At 51.8% G+C, this 12921-nt stretch overlaps 1 protein-coding gene across 1 annotated transcript; it reads left to right on the forward strand.

The window, feature by feature from the left end:
• On the forward strand, positions 2378-5217 carry ZBTB9 (zinc finger and BTB domain containing 9). The gene has a single exon (XM_003128343.4). It carries the CDS (start codon positions 2814-2816, stop codon positions 4218-4220), a length of 1407 nt encoding a protein of 468 aa, XP_003128391.1. The 5' UTR covers positions 2378-2813; the 3' UTR covers positions 4221-5217.

Consider the following 12921-nt stretch of genomic DNA (forward strand, 5'->3'; position numbering starts at 1 on the left):
ACCATCTCCAGGAGGGAGAGCAGGAACCCTTGGCTGCCCCCTTTTCCTTCCTGTTGGGGTGCTGCCCCTTTGACCCCCAGGACACCACCTACCCCATACAGACCCCTTCACTCTGGGGTGCTATCCCCATCCTCTGCCTCAATAGTCCCCTGAGCACTGGGGGACACCCTCGCCCCACCCTGGGGGCGTGGCACCTCCAAACTTTCAACTTCAGGGTGATTTTTTAGCAGTAACCAGAGCTGACAATCTAACTCCCCTCCACCGCCCCATTTTGGCCTCCCCTGTCCCCCTTGTTATGGGGAGGGGACCCCGGGTGAGGGGGCCCTGTTACCCCTTGATTTCTCAGGAGCGTCTGGGGGGGCTCAGCACGCACAAACCCCTTCTCCTCTTCCCACTCTCAAATTTACTTCCTCCCCACCCAGAACCCAGATGGGGTGGAGGGGCCACCGGGGCAGGGAGGGGGCGGCCAGGGGGGAATGGGGGTGGTCTCCCCTTCTTCCCATACCTGATCTGCTCTTGGCTGGTCCCAGAGCGGGGTGAGGGGGCTTATGCCCCCCCCTCCCCCAGTGTGTTGGGTGGGGCACAGTTGAGGTTAGGGTGAGGGGTTAGGGTTTGGGAGGGGGTGTCTGTAGGGGAGAACTCCCCTGGCACACACAGCCCCCCTGCCCCTGCCCCTCTCTGCTTGGTCTCTACTCCCAGGGGGAGGGGGAACTTACTCTAGGAAAAGCCATGTCTCTCTCCCCCAGGGTGGGGGAACCTGTGTTGGAGGAGGGGTGTTGGGGGCCCCCTTCCATGACTCTGTCCCCGGGGGGGAGGCAGGACTGGGCTGGGCTTCCCTCTCATCCTCCCCCCCCTCCCCAATCCCCTTCCTCCTCCCTCCCGCCAGCTCCACAATTTTTCGGTGTTTCTCTGTACATAGCTCTCTGGCGGGATAGGGGAGGTAGGGTGGATGGGGTTTGGGGGGGCTAGGTCACAGGAGGGAAGAGGCCCCTCCTTGGCATCCCCTTTTCCCCGACTGCCGCCCCCTCCCCAGCCTAGTCCCTCACCCCTTCTTGCGTTTGGTATTGAGACTCTTCCCAGACTCCACTCTTCTTTCTTTTGTATGGACAGTTCCCCTTCAGTCCCATCCCCTACACACCTACACCCAGCCGGGGCCAAATTTATACTTATATAAAAGTTGTAAATATGTGAAATTTTATCCCTGTGCCCTTTCCTCGCTTTCCCAACCTCAGATCCTACCCCTGGACTCCCCCTTCCTCTTCTCTTTGGCTGTTGTAATTATCTGGGGTTTGTACTGTACATATCCGGGGTGTGTGTGTGTGGGCTGGGGGCGACCCCTCTGTACAGAGCTTCCTGGCCCCCTGCCCCCCAGACTTTCCTCCCCACCCACACCCTAAGGGTAGGAGATATTCTTCCTACCTGTTTTATTTTGTTTTCTCGTTCTCCCTCCCCACCCCACCCTACCCCCAGACTACTCTATCCCCCACCACTGCCTCTTTTTCTCCACTCCCAGCCCCATTTCCTTTTTTTCTGGAGTGTGTGGTGAAACAAAAATCATGTTTAATAAACGGAGATTGTTCTTTTATCGCTGCGCTGACTTTCCTAGGCCGGGACCTCTAGGAGGACCAGCAGAGCGATAGGATCTGCTTTTTGAAGGGAATGTTGACAGCCTGGGAGCAACTCTATGTCCCTGCGTGGTGCCACAGGCTTCCCCTAGGATATCCCTATCCCAACCAGCGAGGAGACTTACTGTCTGAGGGAGGGGGCTTTGCACTGGCCCAGCTTACCCAGTCCATCTCCCCTCACCACTGCACCACTTAACCCGAGTAAAGAGGTCAAGGAACATAGCATTCCCTTATAAAAGATGCCAAGTATATGTTTACGCACACCTCAAAACAATCACCTAGAAAGGGAAATTTATTTAACTGCTGGTTAGAATGCTCCCGTGCGTAATGGGGAAAAGACTGTGGTTCCTTGGCGGATCTGGGTTCCAACCCCAGGCCCGCCGCTCGCGATTTCCCCCGAGGAGACTCAGGATTGGCAACACCTATCTCGCAGGTGGCCGGGGGCGAGGGTACAAGGTGATGGGGAGCATTCCCTAGCCCATACTGCGGGTGCCACTTGGTCGCGCCCTCTCAGCACCTGCCGGAGGGGGGCGCTACATCTAATTACCGGAAAGGCTCCCGGGTCGCTCACTCCGTCGGGGTGCGCCGTTCTGCGGCTGGGCCTCCAGACCTGCCGTCCGGGTGGAAGCCGCGGTCTCCCACCCTCATCGCCCTCTCCCGTACAACCAATCAGTGCGAGGCTTGTAGATCGGCGCTCCCCGATTGGCTGCAGCTCCGGCCCCGCCCTCTGCGTCGGCGTCCGGCGGGGAGGCGGCGACTTCCGGTCGGGGCGGCGAGGTGGCTGTAGAGGCGCTCGGGACGCCGCGGGGGCCGCGTGTGTAGCGGCGGGGGCGTGGCGGCGGGAACTTGGCCGGCGCTCGTGGTCTCCCCGGCGGCGACCGCCTGGGAGCCGGGCAGTCTGAGCGCACGAGTGGGAGCGAAGCGGCGGGCGGGAGCCGACCCGGCCGGCGATCCCGGCTCGTGGCCGAAGGATTCATCCCCCCCCAGGCCTTGAGGTTAAAGCCGCGGTCGGTGCTTTGGCGTGGAGACTGTTTTGGCTTCCTCTGCGGGGCAGTGCGGGGGCATTCGGGGAGACGCGGTGCCCCCAGCACGGCTCCCGCGACCCTTCTCTCCTTCCTAGCGTCCGTCCCGCGCCGGCCTGCCCCGTCGCCTGTACGCGACCCTCGGAGATCTCTTACCCACGAGGCCATGGCTGCCTCGACGCCTGTGCCTCCCGGGGCCCCCTCCCCCGCCTGCAACCCTGCCCCGCGGACGATCCAGATCGAGTTCCCCCAGCACAGCTCCTTGCTGCTGGAAGCCCTGAACCGCCACCGGCTGGAGGGGAAGTTCTGTGACGTGTCCCTCCTGGTTCAGGGCCGCGAGCTTCGGGCACACAAAGCAGTGCTGGCGGCTGCCTCTCCTTACTTCCATGACAAGCTGCTTTTGGGGGATGCGCCACGGCTCACTCTGCCCAGTGTCATTGAAGCCGATGCCTTCGAGGGGCTGCTGCAGCTCATTTATTCAGGGCGCCTCCGTCTGCCACTGGATGCCCTCCCAGCCCACCTGCTTGTGGCCAGTGGCCTCCAGATGTGGCAGGTAGTAGATCAGTGCTCAGAAATTCTTAAAGAACTGGAGAACTCAGGTGGTGGACTTTCAGCCCGGGCAGCCACCCCTTTCCACGCACTTCTTTCCACCACAGCCTCTCCAGGAGGCTGGTGCATTCGCTCTTCCTCTTTCCAGACCCCAGCGCAGGCTTCGGCTTCTACTGAGAGCCCCGTCGTAGGGGACGGCAGTGAACTGGGAGAGGTGTTGCAGATTCAAGTGGAGGAAGAGGAGGAGGAGGAAGAAGAGGAGGAAGAGGAGGGCCAGAGGTCGGCAGCATCCTCTCAGACTCCGCAGCCTCCAAGAGCATCAGGGAGCTTTCCCCGCCCTCCTGGATCCCACACGCTGCCCACATCCAGTACTCCACGCAGGCTTCCAGAGGGTGACAGCGCTCTGCTGGAGCCTCCTGCCCCTCACACTGCGCTGCCCCCCAAGATATTCTACATTAAGCAGGAACCCTTTGAGCCCAAGGAGGAGATAGTAGGAGGCGGAACGCAATCTGGAGGATCGAAGGAAGAGACCGGAGTGCTTCCTGCAGGGGACGTGGAAGGGAACGGGGAGCTGGGCTTCTTGCTGCCCTCAGGCGCAGGGTCAACATCGGGAGGAGGAGGTCCATCCTGGAAGCCGGTGGATCTTCATGGGAATGAAATCCTGTCGGGGGGTGCGGGCCCTGGGGGAGCAGGGCAGGCTGTGCATGGGCCTGTGAAGCTGGGGGGGGCACCGCCTGCAGATGGAAAGCGCTTTGGCTGTTTGTGTGGGAAGCGGTTTGCGGTGAAGCCGAAGCGTGACCGGCACATCATGCTGACCTTCAGCCTTCGGCCCTTTGGCTGTGGCGTCTGCAACAAGCGCTTCAAGCTGAAGCACCATCTGACGGAGCACATGAAGACCCACGCAGGAGCCTTGCACGCCTGTCCCCACTGCGGCCGTCGGTTCCGAGTGCATGCCTGTTTCCTTCGCCACCGAGACCTGTGCAAGGGCCAGGGCTGGGCCACTGCTCACTGGACGTACAAGTGACTGCTGAGGCTGTGTGCTGACTCCCAGGACAAGGGAGCCCCTGCTGCTGATGGAGCCCCTGCTTATCCTCACTACCCTGGCACCCCAGTCTGGGGTCTCGTTAATCATGCCCAAAGGGTAGATAATTAATGAGCCTCATGGTCTTGGGTGTGGGCGTCAACCTGGCAGATTTGGAAGTTCCAGTTCCTTCTCTCAGCCCGGGTTCTTGCTGACTATCCTACAGGAAAATGGCTTATAGCCATTCGTAAATTGATCACTTGTCCATGCTATGGTTTCATGCAGGAAATCGTATTTCAAAGTAGTTGATCTGATGAGAGAAGAGTTAGAGCAGAAAACCGTAATGGTAAATGTTTCATTCACGCTCTTTTGAGTTAAAGGAGCTGGTCTCCATCCAGAGATACATTTGATTCAGAGTCCTGGTAATTCAGAGACTAAGTGCTAAGCTCTCCTCCCTCATCATTGCGGCAATTATGTGAGTAGAGTTCTTTTGATATCCTCCTTTTGTCGTATCTTTCCATGAGCTCTTTAGATCCTCAATTGTGTTCTCACCAGTAGGAACTTTTCCAACACCTGTCTCTGTACGTTGTAGTTGAGCACTTTAACCAGTCGAGCATTCTGCGGGTCACTTAGAACAGTCTTTAGTGGAGGGCACTCCCTCTACAGTCTGTGCCTCTTCTCTGCCTTTGACCCCCCTGATCACTCAGGTGATCACGGTGACTGGAATGTGACCAGGGGACTCAGGGGGTGGCCCCTGACCATCTCAGGGGTTGCACCACTGCTCTGAACAAGTGGTCACGGTCAGAGGGACTCAGGGCTGAGATGGCGCATGCTGAAAACTAGAGAATAATTGCACAGCGGGACCATAGCCCCTCTCCTTCCGTCCCACCCACACGCGACAGCCCTTGGTGGACAGGTAGAAGGGTAGATATTGGAGTGGGGAGATTGGTGTAGGTGTCTTAATTTCTTCAAATAAACTTTGCCCTGAAATCAAAGCTGACAGTGAACTGAATTGAGTCATTTATGTGGGAGAGACAGTGAGAACAGAGCTGCAAGGACTTGGATGTATTCCTTATGCAGCTGGGTCATGTTGCCAGGGGAAGAATGGGATGGTGTCAGGCTGGTGCAGAGAACACTGTCCTGAACTTGAGTGGGCCAGATTCTCTACCCTGACCTGCCACTGAATAGCCTCTGGTAAGTTGCCTTATTTTGCAGAGTCTGAACTGTTTAATTAGTTCATTAATTGAAAAAAAAATTTTGGCGGGGTGGTAGGTACCTCCTAACTGGTCCTCTGTCTTTTTTTTTTAAAGGGGTGGGTTCGCATATCTCTGCCCAATGTCCCCTGACTTCGTGCATGATGTCTGTGGTTTGGTTATTGTCTGGTTTGTTCACATTTCGTGCGCGACGCTGCACTGGACCCTGAGTTCTACTCCCTTCTCAGTAGCACAGCTAGACAGATAGAGCACAAGCCACTGTGGTGGTCCAGAGCAGACCGAGCAGAGACCTGCTCGGGCTCACCAGAGGGTTCACAGAGAACTCCACTGCCAGAATATGGTGATGGGTGTGGGTGGCGGAACTGGTCAACAGTAGTTGAAGTCACCGTAGAGCCAGGAGTGATGGCCTTTAATCGTGGTCCTCAAAAGTTCTTAGGTATGGAACCTAGAGGGGTTAAAAAAATGTGACTTCATGGCTGAGAAGGTGAATTCTGGCTGGGATCTGTCAGCGGTTCTGAGGAGCCCTGCTGTGGGACCATCCCCGTGGTGAGGACTGACTGCATTGAGAGAGGGGTTGGGGATGAGGGCTGCCAATCTTGGGTCTGCTGCACTGCCACCCACCTGTCATCTTGGCACACGTTCTGCAGGTGACTACATCCAGGGGCCAGGATCCTTGGGTTGCAAGCAATGGCTGACTAGCCTTATCAAAACAGGAATTGGAAGCATGTGGGGTGCACCCAAAGTGGGAGGAATGGCTTGAAGACCAATCTTTGGAAGAATAAGACCTGAGTCATCCAGGGGTTCGAGCAGGAACTCCTGGGGGAGTCTTCAGGTCGTATGTTTTGGGACGATGACCCTGTCGGTCATTTCTTTGTCACTCATCTCAAGATAAAACTTCCCAGGAGAGAACTCAGCCTCAGGTCCACTCTCTGGGCAGAGCACCTTGATCATAAGTTCCACTGAGACACCAAATCTTGAACTCCTCAAGGGACTGAAGTTCAGGGACAGAAGAGTGTGCTGGCCAGCCCACAGGAACAGAAACCCACCCATACAGTCTCCATATATTGCCCATCTTGGGATATGTAAAGCCTCAAATACACCTGGCACTTATTAAGTGTTCAGGTAATACCAAACCTGGAGCTCTTGCTGTGGTGCAGTGGATTAATGATCTGGCTTGTCTCTGGCGTTGCTGGTTCAATCCCTGGCCCAGCACAGTGGGTTAAGGATCTGGCGTTGTCATAGCTGTGGCCTAGATCCCAGATAAGGCTGGGATTCAGTCCCCTGCCTGGGAACTTCCACATGCCTTGGATGCGGCTGAAGATGGGGAAAAAAAAAAAACCTGCCCAACTTCCACCTCTACCCTCCAAACTTAGGGCAGAATTGGGCAGAATTCTCCTTAATCCCCATAGCATTTTATTGCTTCTGTAAAGCCAATTAAAACACTATGTTAGAAGTTTGGGAGTTTTGTGAGTTTTTTGAGGGTTTTTTTGGCTGTACCAGTAGATGCAGAAGTAGGGAACTCCAGAAGTTTGTGGGTTTTTTTAAATTTAAATTATTAGGTATTATAGGAAATCAAGTTCCATGATGCAGGATTTTGGTTTAAACAAATTTAAGCGTGTGCCTCTCTACCTCTCCTTTCCTCCTTATTGTGGAAGAGATGTCCCTTGTCCTGTAAGGCTAGTCCCCTGCCTAGGGCCTCTGCTGGTAATCATCCTCTGTGTCCAAATCTTCACCCTCTGTCTGTGTAGTTTCTCATAAGCATTTAATATGCTCATAGGCTTTGCGAGAATTAACACGTGAAATGCTGAGAACAGTATCTTGCACTCAGTCTATTCAGTAAACGTCAGCAGCTACTATGAGAAAAACATTAGTTCTCCACACCTTTTTAGGAATCATTTCTTTCAGGGAGGGGGTCACATAAAGGGAAAATATTTTCGGGGAGTTCCCGTCATGGCGCAGTGGGTCTGGGGGTCAGGAAAACTGGACATGGAAAACTAAGCGTCATCTGTATTGAAATAGTTTAACTCTGAGTTCCCGTCGTGGCACAGTGGTTAACGAATCCGACTAGGAACCATGAGGTTGCTGTTTCGATCCCTGGCCTTGCTCAGTGGGTTAACGATCTGGCGTTGCCGTGAGCTGTGGTGTAGGTTGCAGATGCGGCTCGGATCCCGTGTTGCTGTGGCTCTGGCGTAGGCCAGCAGCAATAGCTGCGATTCGACCCCTAGCCTGGGAACCTCCATATGCCGTGGGAGTGGCCCCAGGGGAAAAAAAAAAAAATTTCAACTAAAGAGGAAATGAGGCATTCAGCACTCAGGAAGAAATAGATGTTATTTTAATTATTACATTTCTCATAAATGCTAGTGGTTTTCAGGGCTCTTTTTACTGTCTTCTAACTTTATACACCTCTAGGTGGTTTTTATCCACTTTCCTGAGTTAAACCATTTCTTTCTTTTTTTTTTTTTTGTTGATCTTTTTGCCATTTCTTGGGCTGCTCCCACGGCATATGGAGGTTCCCAGGCTAGGGGTCCAATTGGAGCTGCAGCTGCCAGCCTACGCCAGAGCCACAGCAACTCGGGATCCGAGCTGCATCTGCGAGACCCACACCACAGCTCACGGTAACGCTGGATCCTTAACCCACTGAGCAAGGCCAGGGATCGAACCCACAACCTCATGGTTCCTAGTCGGATTCGTTAACTACTGCGCCACGACGGGAACTCATCGTGTTAATAGTTAAATAGCTAAACTATTTCATTGCAGATGATGCTTAGATTTCCATGTCCAGTTTTCCTGATCCCCAGACCCACTTGGATGTCTTCCCTCTTTTTGTTCCTTTGTCAGTAAGTATCTGCTGTGTACCAGTCACTATGAGAGAAGCAGATGGATCACAGGGGCTGGCAACTCTGGATTGCACTTTAAGAGAAGGATGTTTAAACCAGCTATGCAGCTTCTTTGTAGATAAGTCAGATGGGAAAGGAAGTAAGCAAGGCAATAAGGTGGAGAGTAACAGAAAAGGGAGGCGCTGATCTAGGATTCAAAGGAAAAGAAAGAGCAGACATGCAAAGCTGGGCAAAGAAAATGATTCTGGTAATGTGTTCAGCAGATGTAAAGGCCGAGAGAGAGAAAGGTGTTTGATGAGGGCACCCATGGACCCAGAGAGGAACAGGATGTTGTCTTGGTCCATCCCAGCATCTCCAGCAGGATGCCACAGTCTGGGTGGCCTGTAGACAGTAGAAGTTTCTCACGGTTCTGGAGGCTGGAAATTCCAAGATCAAGCACCAGAAGACCCAGTGTCATGAGGACCTGCTTCCTAGTTCTTAGATGTCTCGTCTCCCTGTATCTTAACACATGCAAAGAGAAAGGGGCGCTCCAGCTCTCTTATGAGGGCACTAATCCCATTCGTGAGGTGTTCACCTTCCTGCCTAATCACCCAAACCCACCTCCTCATACCATCACCTTGGTGATTAGGATGTCGACATATGATTTTGGGGGACACATACATTGTTCATTGCAGGTGTGATTAAAGAGGCAGGCTGGGGAGTTCCTGTGGTGGCTCGCGGTAACAAACATGCCTAGCATCCATGAGGGCCCAGAATCAATCCCTGGCCTCACTCAGTGGGTTAAGGATCTGGTGTTGCCGTGAGCGGTGGTGTAGGTCACAGACGTGGCTCAGATCCCACGTTGCTGTGGCTGTGGTGTAGGCAGGCAGCTTCAGCTCTGATTCGACCCCTAGCCTGGGAACCTCCATATGCTGCAAGTGCGGCCCTGAAAAGACAAAAAAAAAAGAAAAAAAAGAGGCAGGTTGGGGCTGGGCTTGCAGATTGTGACAAGGAATTTGGATTTTGTTCTATGCATGTTCTCTCTCTCTCTCTCTCTCTTTTTTTTTTTTTTTTTTTTTGGCTGCATCTGGGGCGTGCAGAAGTTACTAGGCCAGGGATCGAGCCCTTGCCACAGTGGTGACAACGCCAGATTCTTAACCTACTGAGCCACCAGGAAACTCCCTTGATTTTATTTTAAATGCAATGAGAAGCCAGTAAGTTTAAAGTAGGCGTTTCCATTGTGGCGCAGTGGAAATGAATCCGACTAGTATCACGAGGATGCAGGTTCAATCTCTGGCCTTGTTTGGTGGTTTAAGATTCTAGCGTTGTCGTGAGCCATGGTGTAGGTCACAGATGTGGCTGGGATCCAGCGTTGCTGTGGCTGTGGTGTAGGCCGACAGCTACAGCTCCAATTCGACCCCTAGCCTGGGAACTGCCACATGCTGTGGATTTGGCCCTAAAAAGCAAAGCAAAAAAAACCCCAAAAAACAACTTTTAAATTTTGTGGGAAAGTGACAAATCAAGGACGATTCCAGAGTTTGGCTTGAGCAGTTGAGTTAGAGGCTTTTTAATGAGTGGGAGACAGGCATAGAACTTGGGAGTGGGTCAAGATTCTATTTGAATGACCAGAAGCTATCCAGTGGGTAGCTGGGTGTGCTTGACCAGGGGTTGGCAAACTATAAAGGTTCACATAGTTGGAGTTCCCTGGTGGCTCAGCAGGTTAAAGATCCAGGCGTTGTTACCACTGTAGCTGAGGTTCAGTCCCTGGCCTGGAACTTCTGCATGCCACAGGCACAGCCAAAAAAAAAAAAAAAAAAAAGTTCAGAGAGTAAATGCTAGGATTTGCATGCCAAGAAACAACATCAGGGATATTATATAAGTACATAAAAATTAAGGAAAACAAAATTTCCACAGCTTGAATTAATTGACAAAATGCAAAATATAATAATCAAGTATAATAAGTATAATTTCTGTATATGTCTGCTGCTTAATTGGGGCTCAAAGTTAGTGCTTCCTATCTAAAATCAATTGTAAACGTTCATCTGTTAGTACTGATCTATAATGAGATTTTATAACTTCATTTTTGAAAATGGCTTCACTCAGATACTGCCAAATACTGACATCAATCCAAGAGCATATGATTTTAATTGTGCATATTCATCACTTGAAAGGCATTTATAGAATTCTGTGATTTATAGTCTCTTGACACTTGCCTTTTATCACGTCATTACATTGTAGGTTAATCACATCCAGTGGAAGGTTAGGTGGAAGCTCCTCAATTGCACAATTAAATGAAACACAGGGAGAGCCTTCTGTGGCAGTGCAGGCTGGATCCCCAGCCCAGGAACTTCCATATGCCTTGTGTGTGGCCAAAAAGAAAAAAAGAAACACAGAAATTTACTTTGTACTTGCACTGAGGTCTGAAAACATTGCTGAAAGTGTAATTTCAGCTCAGCAAATGTATCTTGCAAACCTGTGAGGGAATATGGAGAACTCGCTTACTGTTCTTGACCTTACCCGTGACTCAAACCACTTTAATGACTCTGCTGCCGTGTATGTTTTGCCCACAAGCTCTGTTTTGCCTTGTAATTTTTTGCCTTGTAAGAAATGATACCACACCCACAGTGTATCCACCGATTAGTATATGTATATCAAAATAGGATATGTTCATACAATGGAATGTTAGCCTTAAAAATGAAGAAAATTCTGGAGTTCCCGTCGTGGCGCAGTGGTTAACGAATCCGACTAGAAACCATGAGGTTGCGGGTTCGATCCCTGGCCTTGCTCAGTGGGTTAAGGATCCGGCGTTGCCGTGAGCTGTGGTGTAGGTTGCAGACGCGGCTTGGATCCCATGTGGCTGTGGCTGTGGCTGTGGCTGTGGCTGTGGTGTAGGCCGGTGGCTACAGCTCCAATTAGACCCCTAGCCTGGGAACCTCCATATGCCGTGGGAAGCGGCCCTAGAAAAGGCAAAAAGGCCAAAAAAAAAAAAAAAGGAAATTCTGGAGTTCCCATTGTGACTCAGCAGGTTAAGAGCCCACTAGTATCCAAAAGGATGTGGGTTCCATCCCTGGCCTTGCTCAGTGGGTTAAGGATCCCGCGTTGCTCTGAGCTGTGGTATAGGTTGCAGATGAGGCTTGGATGTGGCATTGCGGTGGCCGTGGCATAGGCTGGCAGCTGTAACTCCAATTCAACCCCTAGCCTGGGAACCTTCATATGCCGCGGGAGTGGCCCAAGAAATAGCAAAAAGACAAATAAAATAAAATAAAAATAAAAAATGAAAGAAATTCTGACACAGATGCCAACACGGGTGAGCCTTGAACACATATATGTTAAGTGAAATAAACCAGGCGCAAAAGGAAGAACGCTGTGTGATTCCTCCTCTTTGAGGGACTAGGAGCAGTCAAGTCCTGGAGACAGAAAGAATGGTTGCTGCCAGGGGCTGGAGTCAGAGGGTAGGGAGTTAGTGTTTAATGGGGACAGAGTGTCAGGTTAGGGAAGATGGAAAAAGTTCTGCAAGGTGGATGGTGGTAATGGTTGCATACAACTACTTGATGCCACTGAATTGTACACATAAAAATTGTAAATTTTGTTAGGTGTGTTTTACCACCATAAAAGCATCAATAAATGAACCACTAACGAGCTAATGGGTCTAGGCATTGAGCATCACTGGCTGCTGATACCACAAAAAGGAAACAGCCAGACATTACCTGCTTCTTATGGAAAATGCCACCACCACTTACTAATTAGTCTGGCCAAAAGTATTGAACTTGAATGTGATCAAGCCTCAGGATATAACTACTGGTTCACAGAAAATGCAGAAGGCAGGGGACATGTTAAACCACAGGGACCTGTTTGGGGTGTGCTCAGAGGACATCCTGGCCCCTTTTAGGTGATGTAGGGAGCCTGGGCCGTCAATGGCATCCTGGCCTTCTCACAGTAGGTCTCATGGGGTGTGGACCAGGCCCCAGTGATATCCCTAGTTCCCCACAGTCTAGTAAGAATGCTAGCCCCCACCCCCTCCAGTAGTTCCCTGATCTGGGAGTGAGAGCCACATGGTAGGAAAAGACATGTGAAAGCCCCAAACAGCCTCTCCTACTCCTGCCCAGGTAAGTTAGAAGTAGTTTTGTTTTGTTTTGTTTTTTTGTCTTTTGTCTTTTTGTTGTTGTTGTTGTTGTTGTTGTTGCTATTTCTTGGGCCGCTCCCTCGGCATATGGAGGTTCCCAGGCTAGGGGTTGAATCGGAGCTGTAGCCACCGGCCTACGCCAGAGCCACAGCAACGCAGGATCCGAGCCGCGTCTGCAACCTACACCACAGCTCACGGCAACGCCGGATCGTTAACCCACTGAGCAAGGGCAGGGACTGAACCCGCAACCTCATGGTTCCTAGTCGGATTCGTTAACCACTGCGCCACGACGGGAACTCCAGAAGTAGTTTTGCATTCTGCATCGCACTGTGGCTCCTGTGAAACCAGATTGAGGAGTTCCCTGGTAGTGCAATGGGTTAAGGACCCAGCATTGTCACTGCAGCGGCTCAGGTCACTGCTGTGGTGTGGGTTCCATCCCTGCCCAGGAACTTGCACATTCTGTGGGTGCAGCCAACCCTCCCCGCCTCAAAAAAAAAAAAAACCCTCACAAAAAACTAGATTGATTACAAAGGATGGTGGTAGAATATTTG

This window comes from Sus scrofa, chromosome 7, assembly GCF_000003025.6.
Source record: "Sus scrofa isolate TJ Tabasco breed Duroc chromosome 7, Sscrofa11.1, whole genome shotgun sequence".
NCBI lineage: Eukaryota > Metazoa > Chordata > Mammalia > Artiodactyla > Suidae > Sus > Sus scrofa.